Below are 19,277 nucleotides of genomic sequence, written 5' to 3'. Positions count from 1 at the left end.
GATCGGGAGTTAGGGCTAGTAGCCGCTCCCCCCACCCCCCCGGCTCGGAGAGCTGTGATTGGCCATCTGTGGGCCACGCCCCCTTTAGGCCACGCCCCCCCGCGTCGGTGGGAGGGAGAGCCGGAGTCGGATCGGGAGTTAGGGCTAGTCGCTGCTCCCCCCTCCCCAACCCGGGCTTGGAGAGCTGTGATTGGCCAGCGGTGGGCCACGCCCCCCCCCCCGCGTCGGTGGGAGGGAGACCCGGAGTCGGATCGGGAGTTTGGGCTAGTCGCCGCTCCCCTCCCACCCCGGGCTGGGAGAGCTGTGATTGGCCAGCGGTCGGCCACGCCCCCTCCAGGCCACGCCCCCTCCAGGCCACGCCCCCCGCGTCCGTGGTTGGGAGACCCGGAGCCGGAGTCGGGTCGGGAGTTGCGCGGTGCTGGGCGGTGCTGCGCGGTGCGATGGGCGTCTGGGGCTGGCCCTGGCCCCTCCCGTCCCGGCTGGCCCCGTGGGCTCCGGCCCGGCCCCCCTGGCTGCTCCTGGCGGCGCTGGGGGCGGTGGCGGTGGCCCTGGGGGCGCTGGGGGCCCTGGGGGCGGTGGGGTCGTCGAGGCTGGGCGGCCGGGGCTGGCGGGGCCGGCGGTCCCGGCGTTGCCGGCGGCAGGTGGGCGCGGTGTCGGAGCTGTGGATCTACCCCATCAAGTCCTGCAAGGGGGTGGCGGTGCCCGAGGCCCAGTGCACCGAGCTGGGGCTCCGGGCCGGACCCCTCCGGGACAGGTACCGCCCCGACCGGCGGACACCCCCGCCCGACCCACCTGCAGTAGTAGTACTCAAAATAATAATAATCATGATGGCATTTGTTAAGCGCTTACAATGGGTCAAGCAATCAATCAATCAATCGTATTTATTGAGCGCTTACTGTGCGCAGAGCACTGGACTAAGCGCTTGGGAAGTACAAGCTTTTAGACTGTGAGCCCACTGTTGGGTAGGGGCTGTCTCTATATGTTGCCAACTTGGACTTCCCAAGCGCTTAGTACAGGGCTCTGCACACAGTAAGCCCTCAATAAATACGATTGATGATGATGATACAAGCTCCCCCTCGTCCCCCTCTCCATCCCCCCATAATAATAATGGCATTTATTAAGCGCTTACTATGTGCAAAGCGCTGTTCTAAGCACTGGGGAGGTTACAAGGTGATCTGGTTGTCCCACGGGGGCTCACAGGTTTAATCCCCATTTTACAGATGAGGTAACTGAGGCACAGAGAAGGTAAGTGACTTGCCCAAAGTCACACAGCTGACAGTTGGTGGAGCTGGATTTGAACCCAGGACCTCCGACTCCAAAGCCCGTGCTCTTTCCACTGAGCCACGCTGCTTCTCCTTCCCTTCCCCACAGCACCTGTATATATGTATATATGTTTGTACGTATTTATTACTCTATTTATTTTACTTGTACATATCTATTCTATTTATTTTATTTTGTTAGCATGTTTGGTTTTGTTCTCCGTCTCCCCCTTTTAGACTGTGAGCCCACTGTTGGGTAGGGACTGTCTCTCTATGTTGCCAACTTGGACTTCCCAAGCGCTCAGTACAGTGCTCTGCACACAGTAAGCGCCCAATAAATACGATTGATTGAAGTTGGCAACATATAGAGACAGTCCCTACCCAACAGTGGGCTCACAGTCTAAAAGCACCGCTCTAAGCGCTGGGGTAGATACAAGGAAACCCACGTGGGTCTCGCAGTCTTCATCCCCGTTTATACAACTGAGGGAACGGAGGCCCAGAGGAGTTGAGTCACTTGCCCAAGGTCACACAGCTGACAAGTGTACTTCCCAAGAAGCAGCGTGGCTCAGTGGAAAGAGCCCGGGCTTTGGAGTCAGAGGTCATGGGTTCGAATTCCGGCTCCGCCACATGTCTGCTGTGTTAACTTGGGCAAATCACTTAACTTATATGTTGCCAACTTGTACTTCCCAGTGCTTAGTACAGTGCTCTGCACACAGTAAGCGCTCAATAAATACAATTGATTAACTTCTCTGAGCCTCAGTTCCCTCATCTGTAAAATGGGGATGAAGACTGTGAGCCCCATGGGGGGCAACCTGATCACTTTGTAACCCCCCCCCCCAGCGCTTAGAACAGTGCTTCGCACATAGTAAGCGCTTAACAAATGCCAACGTTATTATTACAGTGCTCTGCACACAGTAAGTGCTCAATAAATACGATTGAATGAATGAAAGTGGCAGAGGCGGCATTAGAACCCATGACCTCTGACTCCAAAGCCTGGGCTCTTTCCAATAAGTCACGCTGCTTCTCTTATTATAATCAATCAATCAATCGTATTTATTGAGCGCTTACTGTGTGCAGAACACTGTACTAAGCGCTTGGAAAGTACAAATAATATTGATGATGATGATATATAATAATCAGTATAATAGTGATGATGATGGTATTTGTTAAGCGCTTACTATGGGCCAAGCCCTGTTCTAAGCGCCTGGGGGGGAGACACAAAGTAATCAGGTCCCACGTGGGGCTCACAGTGTTCATCCCCATTTTCCCGATGAGATAACTCATTGCCCAAGGTCACACAGCAGACAAGTGGAGGGGCCGAGTCCTCCGATTCCCAAACCCGTACCCTTTCCACTAAACCACGCTGCTTCTCTATCCCCGCTCCTGCGTGGCCTAGTGGAAAAATAATAATAATAATAATAATGGCATTTGTTAAGCGCTTACTATGTGCAAAGCACAGTTCTAAGCGCTGGGGAGGATACAAGGTGATCGGGTTGTCCCACGTAGGGCTCACAGTCTTAATCCCCATTGTACAGATGAGGGAACTGAGGTACAGAGAAGTTAAGTGACTTGCCCAAAGTCACACAGCTGACAAGGGGGCAGAGCCGGGATTAGAACCCATGACCTCCGACTCCCAAGGCCCCGGGAGCCGGGATATCAGGGCCCCACTCCCAGCTCCAACACTGGCCTGCTGGGTGACCTCGGACAAGTCACTTAACCTCTCCGAACCTCAGTTTCCTCATCTGTAAAAGGGGATTGCAGTTCCACCGACTCTCAGACCCATGCTCTTTTCACTAGGCCACGCTGCTTTTCAGAAACCATAGACGATTGATTAACTCACAGGTGGTGGGTTTCAATTTCTCCAGCCCCCGTTCTAATCCCACGGCCTAGCTTTGATACTTGATGGAGGAAGTTGGGTGATAATAATGGGCATTGTGAAATGATTGAAGCAGTGGTGTGCTGCCAGCTGAAAGATGAACCATGAGATCATCATCATCATCATCAATCATATTTATTGAGCGCTTACTATGTGCAGAGCACTGTACTAAGCGCTTGGGAAGTACAAATTGGCAACATATAGAGACAGTCCCTACCCAACAGTGGGCTCATGAACATGGAATCTTAGGAGTAGAAATAGTATCAAGTACAGAATAATGCCAAGTACTGGAATCTGCAGGCATCGTGTGAATTGCATTATCTGACAGTAAAGCCTTGAATAAGCAGGAATCCCCGCAGCTCTGCAGGGGAACAAGTGGTGGACCGACTTTCTGATGATAGTTTCCAAACTCCCACTCGCCATTCAACCAGGGCCCCATGTTTCAACAAAAACTCGCCCCGAGGCTCATTGGGAAAGCGGAAAGGATGAGAGGATCGTCCCGTTTGTTTAGATGGATATTTAAGGCTGTCATGACCCGACACACCAAGAAGTGTGCCAAGCTGAAAGCGCAGTACAAGCCTAAGCCCGGCTCACCTCCGGACCTAATTATCCGATGCTTTCGTGGGCCCCAGGATTCTGAGGTAGATATAAAAAGTGGAACCACTGGTGACACATGCAGTTCCTGCGTGTCTCAGCGGAAAGAGCTCGGGCTTTGAAGTCAGAGGTCATCGGTTCAAATCCCGGCTCTGCCACTGGTCAGCTGTGTGACTTTGGGCAAGTCACTTCACTTCTCTGGGCCTCAGTTACCTCCTCTGTAAAATGGGGATTAAGACTGGGAGCCCCACGTGGGACAGCCTGATCACCTTGTAAATTCCCCAGCGCTTAGAACAGTGCTTTGCACATAGTAAGTGCTTAATAAATGCCATTATTATTATTATTATTATTATTATTATTATTACCAGCTCAAGTAGTATCGGGTTCCGGAACCGAAATCTCCTGGGCTCAGTTTGGGGAGGGAGCCTTTAAGGAAAAATCATGCCGACGAGGCCTCTGCTGCCACTCTTTAAGCCCCCTCCCGCCACCATCTCAGCTGCCAAGAGCAGCTTTGCCTGACGACACTGAATGCTCGAGCCTGCCCTGCTGGGTTTAACCCTTCTTGGTTCTTTTTTTCCCCTCCAGACTGTAAGCCCCTCATGGGCAGAAAACATGCCTACAAATTTTACTGTATGGTACTCTCCCCAGTGCGTAGTAAAGTGCTAATGCAATGCTCTGTACACAGTAAGCGCTCAATAAAAACGATTGATTGATTATGCAGGTTCTGGCTCGTGGTCAAGGAAGATGGGCACATGGTCACAGCCCGACAGGAGCCTCGCCTAGTGCTGATCTCCATCACGTGTGAGAATGACCACTTGGTCCTCCATGCTCCAGGGAGGAAGGACCTATCCCTGCCGACCAAACTGCCTGCAACCAACACCGTTCTCGACTGCAGGTAATCGGGGAGGGGTGCCCAATGCCTGGGTTTAGGCTGTCTCATCTTCCTGAATTGCTTTTCCTGAATCCCGGTGTAAAACCAAGCCCATCGTTGCTAAAGTGTGAAGAGAACACTTGGAGAAAGAGTTAGTTGGGAGGAGCCTGGGAGTAAAGGATAATCGTGGGACTGGTGAGGGAGGGAGATCTCATCAGGACACCCTCTCCTATCTCAGTAGCAGTCCCCCTATTCCTCGTTTTCCTCCTAGAAAAGCACCAGAATCTGAGACCCTGAGGAAGTGTACAAATAGTGTGTTTCCCCCCCCCCCCCCCCCCGCCCCACCTGGCTGGGGAAGAGCAGAAGTGTATAAAATCTCTGAGGATCACCTTTTCAGGCATGCTGGGACGGAGAATATGGCCACCTTGGGCCAAACTCTTGGATTTATGGGCCACCCTGTGACAAAGGCACGTCCGTAGGCTATTCAGGCCTGTGTAACAGCACTCCTGAAGTTGGGGTGGATGTGTGTGCCCTGAAGGTGATTTAACTATCAGCCTGACAGCTGCAACTCTACTCCCTTCTGCCTCCCTCACCACCAGCATGCAGTCGCTGTTAGTGATTCCTACCTTGAAGTAGGCATCGACATGTAATCTTCTCTGGGCCTCAGCTTCCTCATCTGTAAAATGGGGATTCAGTACCTGTTCTCCCTCCTACCTTGACTTTGAGCCCCATGTAGGACAGGAACTGTGTCCCGCCTGACCTGGGACTGGGGTAATGTCTGGGGACCCCCCCTCCAAATGGGCTGGAGCAACGACACAGTGCAGACCATCCTGTCACCACCACGGTGAAATGATTTTCATTCTGGGACGGCCATTCTGGCCATTTTTGTTCTACCGGAGTCAAGTTCTGGCCCCTTCAGTTTTACCTTGACTCCCACATACAAGTAAGTCATTTTGCCTTTTTTTTTTTGTCTTGCACCTGTTCCCTGTCCTCTTCCATCTTCACTTGCCTCCTCACCCACCTTTGCTTATGTGATTCCCCCCACAACTTCTTGTCTAGTGGAAAATGCATTGATGGTGGGGGGAGGGCCAGCCTGAGACAAAGCCGATAATCGAGGCAGTTATCCTAGCGACTCAAAGCACGAGTCTGTGCTTGATCCTTCGGGAGCTCTCGGGGCCTAGAGGAGAGGCCAGATGGCTTCATGGCATCAAATAGACCCTCTTCTATGTATTTACATAGGCTGCAACTTATTCTTTTGCCACTGGAGCAGATAGAGGCCACACAAGAGCTTAGTACAGTGCTCTGCACACAGTAAGCGCTCGATAAATACGATTGAATGAATGAATGAAAGGGCGTGGCCGGAAGTCAGGAGGACAAACGTATTGTTGCCCTCCGAGTCTTGCATTATTTTAGTTTCACTCATGGGTTTAAGTGTGAACAATTGCCTAGTCTATTTATTCTAATTATCCATCATGGCCTAGCAGAAAAAACACCGGTCTGGTAGCAAAAGGACCTGAGTTCTCTGCCATTTGCCTGCTTGGTGACTTGGTGCCTCAGTTTCCTCATCTGTAAAATCGAGATTCAGTATCTGTACTTCCTCCTCTGAGCCCCATGTGGGACAGGGACTATGTCCGACCTGATTATCTTCTATCTATCCCAGTGCTTAGTTGATGCTTGGCACACAGTAAGTGCTTTAACAAATATCACTATTATTGCATTTTCAAGCCCGTCTTCCCCCATTGGATTATAAGCTCCTTGTGGGCAGGAATCACATTTCATGCTTCTGTTGTACTTTCCCAAGAGTGACGGACTACCACTCTCCCCATCTTTAAAACCGTACTAAAATCATACCTCTTCCAAGAATACTCCCCTGACTAACCTCTCATCTTCCCACCCTATTCTCCCTCTCCTCTGCTTTGCTTATGCACTTGAATCTGTACCCACTAAGCACTTCCACAAGCACTTATGAACCGATCTTTAAACTCTATTGTTTTTCCTGTCTATAATGTATTTTTACATCTGTATTCCCCTTCTCCCCAGCCAATAGATAGTAAGCCTCTTGAGGGCAGGGATCATGTCTACCAATCCTGTTGATTTGTTCTCTCCCAAATACATAGTACGGTGCTCTCCATGCAGTAAACACTCAATAAGTACCCTTGGTTGCTTTATTGATTGATTGGTACATTACACCCTGTGGATGCTCAGTAAATTCCCTTGCTACGACTACCACTGGTATTTTCTGGCTCCTTTCGATAGATGTACATGAGAAGCTTTAGGGAAGACATATTTGAAGTTGAAACCACCAGAACCAAATGGTTTGACTCCATCTCACCTCTATATTCTCTTGTGCCTTTCCCCCACACCAGGGTGTTTAGCTCAGACATCCAGGGCAGGGACTGTGGACCCGAAGTAGCTCAGTGGATCTCAGGCTACCTGGGCGAAGATGGGTACCGGCTGGTACAGTTCGAGCCTCATATGCTGCCCAGGCGGTCTAAAGACGTTGTGGCCGAACTTGTCACCGATTACCAGGTGAGAACATCTCTGCTCCGGTGCAGAATGATTATCCGGAGGCTTTCTTATTCAGAAATAATTTTTGCAGTTTTATTGGTTCTCTCAAATCCAAGGGACTCTGGAGGAAGGTCACTTGGAGGTGAGCAAGCGCTGGGGGGAGGAGAGTCATGATAAAGTGGATACTTCTCTCCCATCGTTACGTTTCCTTCTGCATTAATTTCTTGGTTAGGGGCAGCCACTAAGCGATGTTTGATTCTGACAGAAATATGATCGCAGAATCCTCTTTTCCTCATCCGTGAGAGGGAATTCTAAATTGCAAAAGCAGCCCCACTCCAGAATCTCCCTTCTCGCTTTTTTCTCTTTTTTTTAATACAAGTTAATTTGTTCAGACAAAGTCCCTCTCCTACATGGGACTCACAATCCAAGAGGTAGAACGGGTGCTGAATCCCCATTTTACAGATGAGGAAACTGAGGCACAGAGAAGTTAAGTCACTTGACCAAGGTCACAGAGCAGACCAGTGGCATAGCTGGAATTAGAACCCAGGCCCTGTGGCTCCCAGACCCATATTCTATCCACTAGGTCATGCTGCTTCCCCCATTGCTTCCAAATGTCTTCCACCTCAGAGACCACCTTTTTAATTAAAAAAAAAAACTGGAAACAAAATTTCTCAGTGTAAATTGGAGTGGGATTTTCAGAGGGTATCATCAATAAGTAAAGGGATGCAGAATCAGGCAATAGTAATAATAATCGTGGTAATTGTTAAGCACTGAATATATACCAAGCACTGTGCTAAGCACTGGGATGGATATGAGATTATCATGTCAGATTCAATCTCTGACCCACATGGGGCTCAGAGTCTGAGAGGAGGAGAGAGAACGGGCATTTAAATCCCATTTCCTGAGGCACTGAGAATGCATTGACTTGCCCAAGGTCCTGCAGTAGTCAAGTGGCAGACCTGTGATTAAAACTCAGGTCTCCTGACACCCAGGCTTGTGCTCTTTCCCCAAGGCCTAGGCGGCTTCAGAGGCCACTTTTAAATTTGGGGGAGGGAGAGAAGAGAGATCCAGACAGAGGCTAAAGGATACTGGAAGGAGAAACACAGACAAGGAGGTGGACGAGGTGAGGGACAGCGGTGGGCAGCAGGGTTTCCCTCTTTCCCCCTCCTCACCATCCCATCTATTCTGTCTCTTGCACCTTTTCCTCGGCTGAAGCCAAGCCCCAAGGAGTTCCAAGTGATGGTGATGATGGTATTGACTGAGTACTGTACTTAGCGCTTGGGAAAGTACAACAGAAGCATGAGACACGGTACCGACTGAGTACAATATAGGTGAATGTAGTCACGGTTCCTGTCCCATAGGGTATGGTAACCAGAATCGTAAATGGAGCACTAGGGTGGTTTCCGTGTCCTCCCTGGATCCGCGCTAGGGATTTGGTGGTCCCAGATCCATGTTCTCCAAGTTTATCCTGGAGCCGTTCTGACAACGGTTAGCGGGGATGGGGTGGAGGAGATGGTACAAGGAGCAAAACTTGTTGCCGGTCCAGTATTACACTCCACTGAATCCGGCTTTGGTGACCATTCATTCATCCAATCATATTGACCGCTTGCTGTGTGCAAAGCACTGTACTAAGCACTTTGGAGACTACAGTATAGCAACAAACAGACAAATCCCTGCCCACAATGAGCTCACGGTCTAGAGGGGGAGATGGACATGAATATAAATAAATTACAGATATATACAACTAACCTCTAACCATTAACCTCTCAATTCTGCCCCGTGGCCGTTTCATGACTCGGTCCAGGTGGCCTATCCAGACTGCAGCCCCATCAATGTCCTCTCTGAGGCATCGTTGGCCGATCTCAACAGCAGGCTTGAGAAGAGGGTGTCAGTGAGCAACTTCAGGCCCAGCATTGTGGTGACAGGTTGCAGCGCCTTTGAGGAGGTAAGCAGCATCTTCAACTGCTCTGACCCGGAATGGTTTCTGCAGGAGTCTTGTTTCCTGAGACTCAGCAATAATAATATTCAGCATCCCCAGGAAGCTAAGCATGGTTCTAGAGCATAAAAGCATGATGTATTCTGACAGCGGACCAAGTGAAGGATATATCATCATATCATCAGATGAACATTTCCTAATTTTGCTGTTATTTTGGAAGTAGTAGTAGTAGTAATGATAATAATAATAATAATGGTATTTGTTAAGCAAAGCTTATGTGCTAAGGACCGTATTGACCATTGGGGTAGATACGACATAACCAGATGAATTGAGGGAGGACTCTCTGCAAAACCTAAGGACACCCTCCTTGCCTTATCTCTCTTGAAAGTTGAAATTGGAAAGGACTTCATAAAATAGTAGATTCAGTGGGAATAGTAATGCAGGGAGAAAGGTCCCAGGGCGGGTTTACAACAAAGTTGTAAGATTTCCCTTTGAACTTGAACAAAACTGTCTGTGTTTATCTGGGTCATTGTTTTTTCCTTTAAATTAAAAGGGTACTGTTGTTTTGCAGGATTAACTAGATAATATACCTCCACACCACATACCTTGTGGGTGGCCCTGTGATATTATCTGTAGGTGAATGGAAAAACTAGTTTGGGGGCTTAATACTTGCTCCTGTGAATGCTGAACCTGACAAGTGAGCAGCTGTTCTAGACTAGGAAGTCCGAGATTTTCCCTAAAAGCCCGGGCCCATCAGCTTGTTTTCCAAAAAACATTGGAGATGGAATCTTCCTTTCTCAATTGCAACCCAGGGGTGAGTTGTAATTGAAAGTGTGAGCTAAGCATGGAGTCATTCCTGAGAGGAGAGACCTGGAGCCTAGATTTTCTGGCTGGTGCTGTTTTTGACTGTGAAAACTCAGCTGCTAAATAAAAAAATAGACTTAGCCTGTGGCGAGCCCCATAAGGACTCATTCTGAGATAATATGGATTAGTCCTTTTTTAAAAAATAACCAAATTCTAAATAATTTCAAGTCCATGTAAATGGTCCCACTGTAGTTTTAGCTTTGTTTTCCCGTACAGGATGGGGTTGTTTACAGAATCCTGCAGAATCTCTGAAGTCATGGAACTGTTTATTCTTTGGTTGGCAGAAGGTGATTTTTATCTTTCTAAGAAGCCCCCACGCCATTTTAAATTAAAAAGCCCTCCAGTAACATTTTGTTCATTCTGCCAATTTATTCCAGTTTTAGCCAGGAAGCGCAGTCATTAAAGGTCTCCTGGTAGCATTAATTTCCCCACACAGCGCCATTGCGGAAAACTGGAGCTTTCAATTAGTGATGGTCCCATTTAATATTAATGTAAAATGCTAATACATATCAATATTTAATGTTCAAGCTAGTAATCAAAAATAGCACTGCTCAGCAGCTAGGGAGAAATAGCTCTACTGTAGGAAGCCTAACTCTTGGGCTTCCTAGTTCTGGGGAAGCAAGAGATTCAATAGTAAGAAGAAGAAATAGAAGGATTGTTGTATTTGTTAAGTACTTACTATGTGTCAAGCACTGTACTAAGCGCTGGAGTAGATACAAGATCCCTCATGGGGCTCACAGTCTAAGTAGGAGGGACAGCAGGTTTTAAATCCCCATTTTGCAGATGAGGGAACTGAAGCACAGAGAAGTGAAGTGATTTGCCCAAGGTCACACAGCAGATAAGTGTTTGTGTGTGTGTGTGTTTTGCCCTTTCTGAGAGTCTAGAGAAGCAAGCATGAGGAGAAAAGATCCTTGCCCAGACAGCCCAGGATTTGCCCTGAGGATCAAGGATTAGTCTTCATACTTTCTAAGTGGTTACTATGTGCTAAGCACTGGGGTAGTTACGAGATAATAGCCAAATTTCAGACCCAGCCCGGCCTGTCATGGTTTTGTGAATCTCCATCATGTCTCCTCTCAGCCTCCATCTTTCTTGGCTGAAGAAATCTTACATTTTGGGGTTACTGTCATACAGATGCTCAAGAATAAAAACGGTCCCATTACTCCGGAGCAGGGAGGAGAGGCGGACTTTCCTCAGCTCCTGGCATTCGAGTGAGTCTCTGGGTGTGTAAGGTCCATGGTGGATCAGAGGGGCTGACTGACTTCCCCAAAGATAGCCTTATTTCCAGACCCTAGAAGTATATATATATATATATATATATATATATATATATATAATTTATTCACAAATATCAGCCAATGAGCCTGCCTCTCTGCCCACCAGAAGGCAGGATGTGAAGTTTGGCATTTGGGGAGAGGTAGGGGAAGAGTTGCCAGCCTTCCATCAGGTAGTCTCCCAAGCACTTAGAACAGTGCTCTGCACTGAGTAAGCACTCGATAAATACCATTGATTGATTGATTAGCTGAGCTGCTCTCTGGCCCAGATCTGAGCCACAGAGCCCTACCGATGGACATGACCAGGGTGGATGAGAGGAGGCAGGGAACAGCTCTCCGCTACTCCGTCTTGCTGACCTCTTGTTGTCTCCCGTTCACTTTCCCCCCAAGCCTTTGCTCATCCTGAGTCCCAGAGAATCACTGTTAGTCACTGCCTGTGAGTGTAGAGTGAGTCTCCAGCCACAGGTTTCAGCCGATACGGGAATCCAGGAGTTGTTTCCCTTGGCTGGCACCAGAGAGGGCATGTGCTCCCCTTCCTTGGGAAGGCCTGAGCTCGTTGGTACCAGCAAGACGGAGGCAGTGGGAAGAACCCGGCATTTGGGGCTGTGCAGAAAGTCAACTCAAACTCTCACAGACCAGCATATGCCACAGCTGAGGTATAAATTGAGGAGGAAAGTAGAAGCAGGGTAGCTCAGTGGCTAGAGCATGTACCTGGAGTCAGAAGGACCTGTGTTCTAGTCCCGGTTCCGCTACATGGCTGCTGTGTGACCTTGGGCAAGTCACTTAACTTCTCTGGGCCTCAGTTCCCTTATCCGTAAGCATGTGAGCCCCATGTGGGCCAGGGACTGGGTCCAACCTGATTAACTTGTATCTACCCCAGTGCTTAGAACAGGGCTGGGCACATAGTAAGCACTTAACAAGTACCATAATAATAATAATTATTATTATTTTATTACTGTTATTGTAACTCCTCTGAGGAAATCATTGTGGTGGCATCCTGAGCTTGGAATTTCCAGACCCCGCAGAAATTTGTCACTTTGAAATTTGGAGATGTTCTGTCATGTCTGAGAAGGAAATTCGACAGAGTTATGACATCGAGCGCTTAGTACAGTGCTCTGCACGTTGTAAGCACTCAGTAGATACCATTGATTGATTGGTTGATCAAGTTCTGCAGTTGGCTTATAGCCCCGTGGCTCACAGGAAAGCATTTTCAGTGACTTTGTTACCCTCCTGTGGTGAAATGAATGTAGGATGTTTTGTTAGAATATCCAACACAGAGGGTGTCCCGCGGCATGTTGCAGTTGGCTATAACCTGGGATAAAGCTAGGAAGGAGGGAGGGAAGGGTAGTGTTTGCCTCCCCCATGTAGAATCTAAGCTTCTTGAGAGCAGGGATTGTCATAACTAACAATTAATAATAATTATGATATTTGTTAAGCATTCACTATGTGCCAAGCACTGTTGTAAGTGCTGGAGTAGATACGAGGTAATCAGAATCGACACAGTCCCGGCTCCTAAGAGGCTCACAGTCTAGGTAAAAGAAAGTAGGATTTAATCGCCATTTTGCAGATGAGGAAGCAGGCACAGAGATGTTAAGCAACCTGCCCAAGGACACACAGAAAACAAACTGATAGAGCTGGGATTTGAACCCAGATCCTGCAACTCCCAGGCCTGTGCTCTTTCCAGTAGACCACACTGCTTCTGCTTTCCTCCTTCTCGTCCTCGCTCGTGCCGAAGCTTTGATTGGCGTGGGGTGATGTTGTCTTCCGCCAGGGTCAGTGAGGAGTGGGGCTCCGTCCCCACTTCCACTCCTGCTCATCACACGGTGCCGGTGTACAGTGGCAGGACCACCCTGACCTAGACCAGGCTGCTCCTGGCAACTTGTCTGGGTTGGGAATGACCAAACCCAGTATTAGCAACAGTAGTAGCAACAGTATTTATTAAGCGCTTACTGTGTGCAGAGCACTGTACTAAGTACTGGGAGAGAATACACAGGCGGGAATTAGACGCAGTCTCTGTCCCTCAGATGAGGGGGTTGCATCGACTCCACCCAAATGAACGAGGTGGCAGAGCCCACGAATATCTTAATTCAAACGAGGACTTCCTTATTTCTCCTAGGACTCCTGGGATGAGCTCATCATTGGCAGCGTGGAAATGAGCAAGGTCATGTCCTGCCCCAGGTAAAAGGCAGGGAAATGGGACGCTTGGAGCTGATCCCGGTATATGGAAAAAGACCATTTTCTCACACCGTGTTTGTTCTGTTGCAGATGTATTTTAACTACTGTGGACCCAGACACTGGCATCATTAGCAGGAAGGAGCCACTGGAAACCTTGAAGAGGTAGTTAGTTAACATGGTGAAGAGGCCTATATATGGTGGATTGGGGTTTTTTGGGGGGTTTTTTTGTGTGTGTGTGTGTGTGTGACCATTGTTAAGCACCTACTTTGTGCCAGATACCATACTAAGCCCTGGGGTAGATACAAGATAATCAGGCTGGGCACAGTCCCTGTCCCACGTGGGGCTCACAGTCTAAGTTGAAGGGTAGAGGATTTCATAGGCATTTTACAGATGAGGTACCTGAGGCACAGAGAAATTAAGTGACATGCCCAGAGTCACACAGGAGAGAAGTGGTGGAGCCGGGATTAGAAGTCAGGTCCTCTAACACCCAGGCCCGTGCTTTTTCGGCTAGACGGTGCTGCTTCTCATTAGGAGAGGCATCAGTGAGTACTAAGGCCTTGCAGTACAGGGGTGATTCCCTCTGCAAAACCTTGGTAGTGCGGGAGCAAGAGGAATCACCAGTCACGCTTTTGCTTCACTCAGACAAGGTCTGTTCCCCCAACTCTCATCTGGCCTGGGAGCCCAGCCCCCAGCAGAGTGAACTCACCCCCTCTTGACCCCCTCCTCCCAACCCCCAGAGCCTGGCTGAGGAGACTTTTAAGTATTATTATTATTATTATTATTATTATTATTATTATCATTACCCTGGTGGTTTGAGGAGGCTGACCCCGTCCCACCGCCCAGCATAGAGCACTCACTGCCTTCAAGGAATGTCCAGTTTGGCAGAGCCACTGTAAACTGATTATATCGATGAAAATCTTCTGCGTGGTGGGCCGCTGGTTCTGGAAATAAGGAAACAAACACCAGAGGTGCAGGAGGCTTAATCTTCCGATTATGACTTCTGACTGCACAAAGTCGGTCTCCCATCGCCGAGCCTGGGAGAGTAATAAGTTCAGCTCTTTAACAGGTGCAGCCACATGTGCAAGTAATAATAGTGATAACGGGGAAGGTCTTTATTAAATGTTTACTGGGTGCTGAACGCTGGGGTTAGATATGGATAATCAGATCAGACCCAGTCCCTGTCCAACCCAGGGCTCCCAGTGTAAGAGATGGGGAGAGTGGGTATTTCATCCACAATTTATAGATGAGGAAACAGCCCCAGAGAGGCTAACTGACTTGCCCAGAGTCACACAGCTGGTCAGTGGCAGAGAACCTTGCTCTTTCCACTTCTTGAATCAATCCTATTTTGCCAAGTTCAACCACAGATCTCATGCTTAAATCCAGAGCTGCTTCCTTCCCAATACCACTTGGTGTGGATTTTTCAAGGTTTTTCATTTAGGGAACCAAGAGAATCGCTTGTGCTGCAGAAGCGTTAAGGAGTGTTATGGTACATGTCATGGGTTTTAAGTACACAGCTATAGAATCAAAGAGCTGGAAAGGACCTTGAGAAGTCAATTGGGGCAGCCCCCTGTCTTCAAGCAGATGAGATACTAAACTATTCAGAGCAAGTGGGTCACTCTCTGAAGACTACAACTTTCCCTGGTAGCCTGTGAAGTTTTTATTTTTCTCAGTTTAACAGTTAAGAAGCTCTTCCATTTGTCCAACTGAAATCTTCCCAACAGCAATTTAAACTCATTTGTTTTTGTCCAAGCATCATTGGGAGCGGTGGAATTGTTGTAAAAACCCTTCATGTCATTGAATCTAGGTATTGTCACTCCCAGCGTCCTTTAATAGTAATAATTATGGTACTTGTTAAGCACTTATTTTGTGCCAAGCAGTGTTCCAAGCGCTGGGGTAGATACAAGGCAGTCAAGTTGGACACAGTCCCTGTCCAACATAGGGCTCACACCCTTCAATGCCATTTTACAGATAAGGGAACTGAGGCCCAGAGAAGCAAAGGGACTTGCCCAAGGTCACAAAACAGACATATGGCAGAGCCAGGCTAAGCAACCCAATTCCTTTAACCTTTTCTTAGGAAGTTGGCCTTCTAATCTTTTCATCCGTTTTGATTTTTCTCTGTATCTAACATCCTTTTTACAAATTCAGATCCAAAATTCGACCCAGAACTGATGAGAGCCTGATCTATATTTTCTTTCCTGCTTGGGTCCCACTTCAGTTAATATATCCCAATACCACACTGGCTTTTTCACTAGCTTCATTATGTGGCTCATTCGTCCATCTCTCGGAGTGAGTCCTCTCTCGGAGTGTTCCCTTGCTGTTTGACTCAGTCCATCCATGCTGTTCCTGTTCTGGTGGGCATTACTTGGAATTTTCACCATCAGTAACGTCATCTAGGATGAAGACAGCATGGCCTCGTGGAAAGAACATGGGAAAGGAAGTCAAGAGACCCAGGTTCTCATCCTGGCTCTGCCACTTAACTGCTACTTGGTCAAGTAGCTTAACTTCTCTGTGCCTCAGTTTCCTCATCTGTAAAATGAAGATTAAGTTCCAGCTCTCCCTCTCTCTAAGACTGTGAACCCCATGATGCTCTGATTATCTTGTGTCTAGCAGAATGATTGGCACTTAGGGCTTAATAAATGCTAATATTATTGTTATGGAAGAATGGCCATGAACATTTGCCTAGTGCTTTGCACGTAGTAAGCGCTTAATAAATGCCATTATTATTATTATTATTATTATTATTATATGATGCCATATGCCACTATTTTAATATATTCAGAGTTGGAATCTAATCTAGTGTTTTGTCACCCTCTTCTCCTCACAGTGACAGTGCTCTTGCTCTTCTTCGAGTTCAATTATTTATTTTGAACGCCCCTGTGAGATTTTTTATGCTAGTCCACCCTACTAGAATCTTCCCTTGTGGGCAGGGAATGTGTTACTTCTTTATTCTGAATTTCCCAAACACCTAGTGCAATGTGCTTTATCAAGTAGGTTTTCAGTAGATGCTGCTACTACTACTACTAATCATGATTTCTTGCTTCTTGCAGCTACCGCCTGTGTGATCCCTCTGAGAGGCACATATACAAGTCATCCCCACTCTTTGGGGTGTATTTTTCAGTGGAAAAAATCGGAAGCCTGAAAGTCGGAGACCCTGTATACGTGTTAGTGTAAGCATTGGAAAATGTAGTATGGAAAGAGCCCTGGGATAAATCTGATGAGAAAAACTTGCCCCCAGCTCACAGAACTATGAAATAGTATTTGTGTATTGTTTTGTTTTCCAATTTCTGTGTCTTGCTTTTTCTTAGACCTCAGGAGGAGGAACTTTCCCGGATTTTATTTGAGGAGTGGCAAAAATAGTTTCCATTTCTGTTGTCTGCTGGCATCTCCCAGCATTTAGTACAGTGCTTGGCATATAATAATCATTTAGCACATATCACAGTTATTATTGATTGGAGTCCACTCCCCCTTAAGCCCACTTGTTTCACTTATCCCCCTGAGGTTCGTGGTTTCTGTCCTTCCCTCCCATATCTCTCTCTGTCTCATTCTCACTGCTAACTACAACCCCACTTACCCCATCCCCAGCCCTTGCCTCTCTGCCTGTCCCTGCTCCACTTTCTTCCCCCTCCACACCAGCTTCTATCTTATTCTCTCCCTTTCCCCAGCCAGTCTTTTAGTAACCCCAGAACCTATCTTTAGTGAGATTTTCCTCAGAAGCATGACACACACAGCGCCGGGCCCCATGGCTCACTGCTTTAACTGATGAAGTAAGGTCTGAGGCTGTAGTGGCTCATAGTTAGGGAAAGCCAGGGCCATGGACGAATACTGACTAACGTTTTTTTAGCATGGGCCCACTATTAACCTTTGCTCTCTTTCTGCCCTGTTGTGTTGCAACCATTAGTGACAGTTTCACCAGAGAGATCCCTTTGCCAGGATAAGTGCTTCGACACACCCGAAGATAATTAAAAGCAACTTGGGGAACCGACAGTTTCTGTTCCCTGCATTCGAATTAGCTGAAGTGAAACTCTGTAGCCATTATTCCCTATCTGTAGCCAGGCAGCTTTGGAAGTTGAAGAACCAGACCCCGTAGTGATTCATTCAGCTCACAGCAGCTAGCAAAGTATTTCCAGGTTTCCTATGCTTTAAAAAACCTATGTAGATGGGGACTACAGCATTAGCCACCATTAACCTGGCGATGTTATCTCTCTTCTGGGCTATTGTGAGGAAGGGCTAGGGATGAGTGGGGATTTGGATCACGATGAATATTTTTTCAGTCAGTCAACACAGGTATTGTACTTGGGCAACGAAGAAGTGACTCCATAAGCTTTTTAGCTCTGTTCTTCGGCCTACTTAGACTCTGAGACCCATATGGGATGTGATTATCTTGTGCTTGGTGCACAAGTGCACCACAATTATTATAACTTTAAATATAACTGAGGCCACTGAATGTGCAAACTCCATGTCTGCAATCATTGTTGGGCAAAGGAAGCTTACAGGACTGGGGAGAAATCATTAAGCCTTTGAAAGAATGCAGATTTTGTTTTGCTCTGCCATTGCCCCTTAGGGGAGAGATAGGAGAATTCGGGCATTTGTTCCTATATTGTGATGTGGAAAAATCCTAAACGTGAAGCAAAATTAAGGGAACATATCTTAAATTTGTTTCATGGTTAGGATTTTTCCATGTCACAGTATAGTTTCAGCAATCTGGTAACACCATGTTTCACAAATCATGAAATGCAGAGGTGCAGCATGGCGCAGAGAAGCAGCTTGGCTCAATGGAAAGATCACGGGCTTTGGAGTCAGAGGTCATGGGTTCAAATCTCGGCTCTGCCAATTGTGAGCTGTGTGACTTTGGGCAAGTCACTTAACTTCTCTGTGCCTCAGTTCCCTCATCTGTAAAATGGAGATTAAAACTGTGAGCCCCAAGTGGGACAACCTGATCACCTTGTATCCCCCCCAGCGCTTAGAACAGTGCTTTGCACAGAGTAAGCACTTAACAAATACCATCATTATTATTATTTCAATCTTGAGCAATTTAGGCCTGTCTTAACCAATGTGGGTTATTCTACATTTATTTCTTATTGCAGTACAATGTTGGGTTGGGTTTTGACAGTAAATTGGTCTGAAGTTTGAACCCTCAGCACCCATGGGGATTCTGAGAAGGATAGAGGGGAGGAGAACGGAATTTAAATTGGAATGGAATTTCAAGGGTGGGGGTAAGCAGGAAAGGCACATATTTTATAAGTGAACATCACATTTTTCTTACTGATGAAATGTGCTGCTCTGGGATGATTAAGCATTATGTGAAATCTATTTTGAACCACTTTACAAATGAGGATACTCTAAGCCTTTCATCTGTTAATAAAGATAAATAAAAATTCAACTTGTCACCATTTGAAGTTGGTCGATCAGGTTGGGAGGGGCGGGGGGAACATTCTTGTCCATTCACAAGCTGCAGTAGGACTCTAATCAGCATTATTGATTTTCCTTCAGTTGTTCCACTCACTTCAGAGCTTTTGCCCAGAGAGCTCTGTTACACTGAGTAAACAAGGGCCTTATATCACCTCAGTTGGTACAGTCATCCTGAGAGATCCAGGCACGATGGACACAAGTGATTGTCCGCAGGTGGGTGTCATAGCAGTGGCATGAGTCCAATGTGGAAAAGGAGCTTTGAGTTCCCCAACCACAGCTTTGTATCTTCAGCCTCTACTTTCCTCTAATAATAAAGAGTTTGACCTTTGCCCCCCTAGTCTAGTACCCTGAGAGTCATTCAACTTCTGGTGAAGCATTGCTAGGGGGCAAATGTGAAAAATCAGGAATTTTCGCCAAAGTAATTAGAGCTGGATCAGAGCAAAGAGGAGTTTCATCACTGGGTTGCCAATAGGTCATATATTCCAATAGGTCAGTGGAGGAAGAGGAAGAAGGA

General features: G+C 47.3%; 1 protein-coding gene across 1 annotated transcript; it reads left to right on the top strand.

Moving 5' to 3' along the window:
- The first annotated feature begins 399 nt into the window (after positions 1-399).
- On the top strand, positions 400-17,208 carry LOC119940831 (mitochondrial amidoxime reducing component 2-like). The gene is made up of 7 exons (XM_038761180.1): positions 400-754; positions 4,451-4,624; positions 6,967-7,129; positions 8,913-9,053; positions 13,296-13,357; positions 13,445-13,516; positions 16,402-17,208. The coding sequence occupies exons 1-7, from the start codon at positions 441-443 to the stop codon at positions 16,523-16,525; spliced, it is 1,050 nt and encodes a 349-aa protein (XP_038617108.1). The 5' UTR covers positions 400-440; the 3' UTR covers positions 16,526-17,208.
- The last annotated feature ends 2,069 nt before the right edge of the window (positions 17,209-19,277 follow it).

Source organism: Tachyglossus aculeatus, chromosome 19, assembly GCF_015852505.1.
Source record: "Tachyglossus aculeatus isolate mTacAcu1 chromosome 19, mTacAcu1.pri, whole genome shotgun sequence".
Taxonomy (NCBI): domain Eukaryota; kingdom Metazoa; phylum Chordata; class Mammalia; order Monotremata; family Tachyglossidae; genus Tachyglossus; species Tachyglossus aculeatus.
This window is presented reverse-complemented; position numbering and strand designations above follow the sequence as displayed.